This window comes from Oryctolagus cuniculus, chromosome 5, assembly GCF_964237555.1.
Source record: "Oryctolagus cuniculus chromosome 5, mOryCun1.1, whole genome shotgun sequence".
NCBI lineage: Eukaryota > Metazoa > Chordata > Mammalia > Lagomorpha > Leporidae > Oryctolagus > Oryctolagus cuniculus.
This window is the reverse complement of record NC_091436.1, coordinates 31358069-31364835: the sequence shown is the minus strand read 5'-3', so window position 1 is coordinate 31364835 and position 6767 is coordinate 31358069. Positions and strand designations below refer to the sequence as shown.

Below are 6767 nucleotides of genomic sequence, written 5' to 3'. Positions count from 1 at the left end.
GCCCACCCTTCCAGATCCCTCTATCACATCAGGATGCGCTTTCCTGGGCTCATGTTTCCATTCCACTCCCTCCCCCACCTTCTTTTAAGATGTTAGGCAAAGGCAAAGTTGGGATTTAAAAGTTCTTTTTTATTTGAAATCTCATCCAGAAACACTGGTTATTAATAAATATATCATAGTTATCAAGAATATATAAAAAATAAAGACAGGTATCGTCTTTGAGGCCCTAACAAAATATTTCAAGCAAATGTTCAGGAAAATGAAAATGGTACCCCTTCCCAAACCATGATACATGTTCAAAGCTGATGCTAGAGAGAGCTGACCCCGCATGCAGAAGAACCGAGCAAGTTGGGGAGGGGGGAGGCAAGCTACTGGAGGGAGCTCAAGCCTTTGCGGTTGTGGCGGTAGGGGTGGGAACAGCCCCGGGAGGTTTGGAAAGGAGCTGAGAGGGGCTGCAGATGGGGGGAGGGGGGGAGTAGCGCCTGTGCGTGAGTGTGGGTCTCTGCACTCTGCCCCCTTTCCATGTCATAAACCACGGACAGATACATGGAGTACTTGGGAGAATTCACTAATAAATCCTTGTTACAAGGAAAACGGCACCACGGCCTGCACAACATGTTTAGACAAGATTCATCGAGAAGCCGGCATGCATTCTTTTGATCTAAGCTGCATCGAAAGGAAAACCCATGGAGGAGGTGTCATGCCCTGGACCGGAGTTGAGATTCAAAACTTGGGGCCCTTTCTCTCTTCTCTCTCTCTTATTCTCTCTCTCCTCTCTCATTGTCTAGACAAACAGGTATGGCGAGGACAGAGACAATCATCATTGCATTCATCTGCAGAAAATATTGGCATTTGCTTCCCACAAAAGGAGTGGTGGTCTTTCCCCGAGAAGAGCCAGAGAACGCCAACCCCAAAGTTACTAGGCAAGTTTCAGTCTCAACCGAACGGATCCCTTCTGTACACAGCGAACGCAGTTAGACAACAGCATACATGGAGTAGAAACACGGGCGCGGTACGGGGAAAGCAGCATGCACGCGAAACACACGACGTCTGGTTCCAGTTCCCCACCCTGCACTCCCATCTAGAAACTGTAGTTTGGTTTCGGTCTTTCCTCCCCCGCCCCCTGGGGGCCAAGTGGGGTCTGAGATTCTCCCAGACGGCGTGGGGGCCGCGGGGCCCCTCGCCCACCCTCGCGCGGGCCGAGCGCCCAGCCTCCCTCCGCTCTCCCGGCCCCGCAGCGCGGCCGCTCCCCGCCGCTCTTCCCTCCTGCTCGGCAGCCGGGCCGGGCCGCCGCTCACTTGAGCAAGTCCTTGGACTCGGCGGACAGCCGGGCCATGTTGGCGGTGGACAAAGCGGACAGGTGCGGTGGCGGCGGCATCTGGCAGATGGTGCAGGGGCAGGGCAGCCCGGCCCAGTGCTGGAAGCCGCTGCCCAGCTGCAGCGCGGGCGGCGTGGAGGGCGCCTTGAGCAGGGAGTGGGGAGGCCGAATGGTGCTGATGGCGGGCAGCGAGGCGGCGGACAGCGGGGATGAGGCGTTGCCTGAAGAGAGCGCGCCGCTCAGGATGGGGTGCACCGGGTGCACGGCGTTGGCTGCGTGCGCTGGGTGGCCAGCCGAGTGGCCCACGGTCCCGCAATGGAAGGCCGAGTGGTGGCTGCCGTAGATCTCGCCCACCAGCCTCTTCATCTCCTCCAGGGAGCTGGTGAGCATGAGGATGTAGTTTCTGGCCAGCAGGAGCGTGGCAATCTTGGAGAGCTTGCGCACCGAGGGCCCGTGCGCGTATGGCATGACCTCGCGCAGCCCGTCCATGGCTAGGTTCAGGTCGTGCATCCGCTTGCGCTCGCGACCATTGATCTTCAGCCGCAACTGCTGTAGGTCCTGCTCCGACAGCTGCTTCTTGATTTTGTACTTGCTGCTCTCTCCCGCGGCCTTGGCGCCGGCCCGAGACAGGCTCTCCCCTGGCATTTTCTGCACCAAATCGCCCTGCGTGGACGAGACCGAGTTGAGACGGCTCTCCTGGTGGTGGTGGTGGCGGTGGTGGTGGTCCCGCAGGTACATCTCATCCATGTCCGGAGACGAAGCTCTGCTGGAGACAGAGCTCGAATCAGAATTCATTTTATTACAGGGGATGCTGCCCTACCGTTGGCGGGGGGTGAGGCTTAACGCGGGAAATTAAAGAAAAATCTTGAATTAAAAGAAAAAAAACTGTGCAGAGCCCACTTCTTAGCTGCAAGACAGGAGAAGAAAAGCGGAGGCAGTGCCTTCCCCGCCTCTCTCCCTCCCCCACACCCCTCTTTCCCTAGGCTCAGGCTGTTTGCTGGACAGAGAGTCAGTGCCTTAACTAACCTCACGCTGAAAAAGAGGGGCTTTTATAGAGCTGCGGCGGAGAAAAGAGACAAAAGGAGCCCTCCTATCTATCCTGGGCTGGTTAGGATGACGTGCCATCATTCAGGGCGGTGCGCTTTGCAGTCCCACTTAGCAAGGATTCCTATTCATATTCATTGTGCGGCCGCCCGGGGACACCTCTGCTCCGAACCGCTCGGAGCCTCCAGGCACAAAACCCTCTGATTGACACGCTCACCGCTCCAGCTCACGCCCTCCTGATTTTTTTTTTTTTAAACTTTCTTCCACCTCAGCCTCCTTCCCAATTTCCCTAACCAAATCGCCCAGAAAGAAACCAAGGAAGCGGTGATCCGAGGTTCCTCAGGCACTGAGAAAGGACTCAGTCTCTCTCCTTCCTTTGCCAGTCGCTTCCACGTGGAGGGTAACGCGGGCAGAGAGAGGCCCTGGCGGCCAGGGCAGAGGAGCAGAGTGCGGGCGGAGGGCAGGTCGGAGCAGTGGGGGCTGGGGCAGGAGGAAGAGCGCACGGCGACACTTGCCGCCTGGGGTTTTCCTGCATTCGGGCTCCCTGCGAAACACGGACGTTCTGTTCTTTCCGTTCAGCGGGGCCCTTCTGCTGTAGCTTCTGCGGGATATCCACATTTGGTGATTTGGTTTGCTCCGGATACTATTGTGGGAGTGAGCTATTACCCAGGCCTTCTCTTTCCTTCTAAAAAAAAAGTAAATCACTGAAAAGGATTTCCATTTGGCCCAATTAACTCATCTTTGACCTTAGAACTGAAGAAGAAAATCTTAATGGGACCAAACAAAAACAAAAACAAAACAACAACCAAAAATCTTGGGAAGCAGAGAGGGAGGAAAAGGAGTCGAGGAGGCAGGGAGCCAGTCCGGGATTGGAAAGGTTACCCGCAGCCTGAGAAAGCTGGGCAGCCCCCGGGCGCTTGGGGAAGGTGGCGGCACAGTCCCCGCCCCGACCTCGGCTGTGCTGCCTCTGGCCGGGAGCATTTGCGGGTCAGCACCAGTCGGGCCCGCACGGGCTGGGGCCGCCATGCACAGGCGGACCTGGGGAAGGGGGAGCTCAGGATCAGTAAGAAACTAGTTGGGGTGTGTGTGTGTGTGTGTGTGTGTGTGCGTGTGCGCGCGGATAGCTGGACAAGGAAAGGAAAGGCCACGGAGAGCCCCGAGAGTTGGCACTGCGGGCCAGCTCGGACACGTTTCTGGGACCAAGAGGAGGCCTGGAGTTGAGAACCTTCGTGGCGAGCGTGGAGGCGTGCGCAGATCTTTCTACCTCCTTGCAGTGTCTTCGTAGACCCAGACTTTAGCTAAGCAGTGCGATGGGCGGGAAGGCAGAGATGCCCGGAAGGGAGCGAACCCGGGGAGGGCTCTGGGAGAATCTGGACGCCCCCAAGCTTCGGGATGGAGGAACCCGAGATAGATGCTGGGTTAGGGCAGTTTCTCGGTGAAAAGTGCGAAACCCAACCGACCCGGGAATCTCGGGAAGTCAGGGGCCTCTGCGCCGCGGAGTCAGGGCGAGCGCGCGCAAAAGGGGTCCCGCTTCCCCGCTGCCGCAACTCCAATGGCCAACAGAAAGCCGCTGTGTGTCCAGGCCCGGAGGGGTGCGCTTCGCGGGGCTGTGCCGGGTGGAAGCACAGTCACACCGGCAAAGCAGCCCTCGGCGGTACCCGGCCGCCTCCGGAGAAGCGGCATTGGAACGGAAGCTTTGTTCGCGCCGAACTTTGCTTCCGTGTAAAAGCCAGAAAACGGCCAACAGTCCCTCGTCACGGCCAGGGCGCTCAGGCTCTTGAAGACCTGACACGATCTCTTCTGGAGCATCCAGCTTGATGGATGGAAAAGTTTCTTCAAGCGAAGAATCCGAGTGACTCTATTGGATGTGGAGAGAGTGATATCCAAACGCACTGCCAATATCCACGCAAAGGAAATGGTCCTTAATTCACCAGCACCGCCGAGTTTAGCTAAGATAGGGACAGCCCCCAGGCCGCTCATGAAAAAGGGCCCCAGATTGTCTGCAATGCCCAGTGATGGAACGCAGCTTAGGGGGAGCGGACGGAGTCCCCGACCACTGCCGTCTGCGGCTCCGTTGCAGAGGCAACCGCCCCCCCTCCCCCGCCCCGGGAGCGCTCCACCGGGGGACGGAGCCCTGGCCCCTGCACAGGCCGCTGCCCCACGCTGCTCCCCAGCAACCCCCCCCCACCACCCCCAATGCTTGGGAGTCCACTTCTGTCTTCTCCAAGCCCAGACTGAAACTGCTGCCCCGGAGTTGTGATTTCGAGAAGTAGCAAAGTGTAGTTAGAGCAGACTTTTTTTTTTTTTTTTTTTAAGAGTTCAGATTATCTCGGGACACAACGTGAAATAAAGTTTAAAAGTCTGCTGCAAATTAGTCGAGAAAATAGCAAAGGAGAAAAGGGGAGGGATCAGTCCTCAAAATATGAGCGGAACACTCTCCTGGCCGGTCGGGAAAGACAGGGGCCAGGGTTTTGGGGGGGGCCAGCTGGAAGCCCCTTCTCCTTCATCACTGCCTGTCAGCACCAAGGGGCACTTAGGAGCGCCGCCTTCCGCTGGGATTGAGACTCCCCTGGGTCTGGAAGAGGCCGGGGACTTTATCGGAACAGCCCAGGACCCTTCCCCCCTCAAGGGTTTTTAGCGTCAGTGACACAGAGGTGTCTGAAATGGAAGCCCCTCCTTGTCCAGGCCGGGATCCATGCGCTCCCAGTTCCGCTGGCGGCGCCCTCTCGGCTCCCCGGTTGCACTCTGCTTTCCCAAAGGGCCGCAGTGGGAGCACAGGTTGTCCTAGGACTGTCTAGGGCCACAATTGGAGAAACACTTTCAGGGAGGAGGACTGTTAGGAGTCCCAGGCTCTCCTGGGGACTGGTTTCCCCATTCCCCAAGCGTCCAAGGGATGAGCTATAAGAAGGTGAGTAAAATTGTCACAACTTTGCTCTCCAGAAAATGGGTCGCTACCAGCCAGGGCCCAACCACTGGAGGCGCCCGGAGCGCCTTGCCTGGCTTGGGTCTCTTTGGATTCAGTTGGTTCACAGGAGACACCAGGTCAGCCCCCTCCTTGATAAGCAACCTGAACCGGAGAAGGAACAGGCGGGAGCCCAGGAGGGCGAACCGCCGATTTCTTCAAGAGGGCCGTCTCTGCCATCGGCCACCCGAGCATGGGCGGGGAGGAGAGAACGAGGTAGCAGCCTTTGGGCCAAAGCTGCAGCAGCCCAAGAGGGCCTCAGTCCCGGACGCGCGCTGACCTTAGCCCTGGCCGGGCGCCCTGCAGGAGGCCCAGACCGGGGCGCAACTGGAGCCGACGACCCTGCACCGAACTGCGCTCCCTCGGGCCACACCCCGCGCCCTGGCATCTGGGAAGGGCGGCGGCGCGGAGGCTGGGGTCGTTGTCTGGCAACAGGTGAGTCCCCAGGCGGGCTAGCTGCTTCCCGCCAAGCCTGCCTAGGCTCTGGGAGTTTCTCAGACTTGGTGCGCTGCAAAAAAGGATTAGGTGCAGGCACCGGGTCGGAAGAGGTGCCCAGCGGACCCCGTGCGCCCGGGGCGCACGGCCTGATTCGGCAACCCCAGGCTGGGCAGCTCGGGCCCCGGGGTACAGCGAGCTCCAGAGATGTTCGCTTTGCCCGACACTGCCCTGTGCTCCGCCATCGCCCGGGACAGTTTCTTACCCAATGCCCAGTGCGTGTCTCTCGGCGTCCGACGCCCACCACTCCGCTGCTCCAGCTACGGAGCTCCTCTTCAGCAGCTGCCGGCTCTGCCTGAGGCTGCGGCGATTTTGGCTCAGGAGCGAGCCCCCACCCCCACCCTCACCCCCGCCAGAGTCCAGCCGCTAATGTCGCCGCAGCTGACCTGCCAGGAGACTGCATTGACTATCTGCAAAGGCCAGCGGCTCCCCTTGCTCGCCCAGCCACAAACTTGACCGCCAGAAACTTTGACCGAGACCGACAGATGGGAGGCTGCCTGGTGGGTTCACCTTTAAACCCACAGAGGAAGAAGAAAATAGAAAACCTAAATATTTCTAAATAGGGTCTGTCCTGTGCTACCAAGGAATAGTCTAAAAACTGATCACACCGAGAAAGTTCTCAGAAAGTACTTTCTTTAGCTGAGTACCACCGACTCACACCAGTAGCAGGTGGGGGCCAGGTCGCCAGGGTTGTTAGGTTGAGCCAAGCAGGCGGTACAAAAATAAACAGATAATTAAAAAAAATCAAATGTCAACATAAATCGTAGTCAGTCTTGCCGGGATGGTTCCTTCTTACAGCACCGCATCGTGAGTAATGAAGCAAGGCTGGGGAACCCGACCCAACCCTGGCATCTCACGATTCCAAACTCAAAGCCCCAACACTTAAGTAGGGGAGACAAAGACAAGAGGGTGGACCTGGGCAGATTGACTCCAATGTTTCAGCTTTCT

At 58.0% G+C, this 6767-nt stretch overlaps 1 protein-coding gene across 1 annotated transcript; it reads right to left on the bottom strand.

Annotated features, from left to right (window-relative positions):
• Positions 1-223: 223 nt before the first annotated feature.
• OLIG3 (oligodendrocyte transcription factor 3) lies at positions 224-2113 on the bottom strand. The gene has a single exon (XM_002714843.4). It carries the CDS (start codon positions 2111-2113, stop codon positions 1295-1297), a length of 819 nt encoding a protein of 272 aa, XP_002714889.1. The 3' UTR covers positions 224-1294.
• Positions 2114-6767: the final 4654 nt, after the last annotated feature.

Coding starts and splice junctions, on each gene's coding strand:
- OLIG3 (XM_002714843.4), bottom strand. CDS start 2,113: ATGAATTCTGATTCGAGCTCTGTCTCCAGCAGAGCTTCGTCTCCGGAC.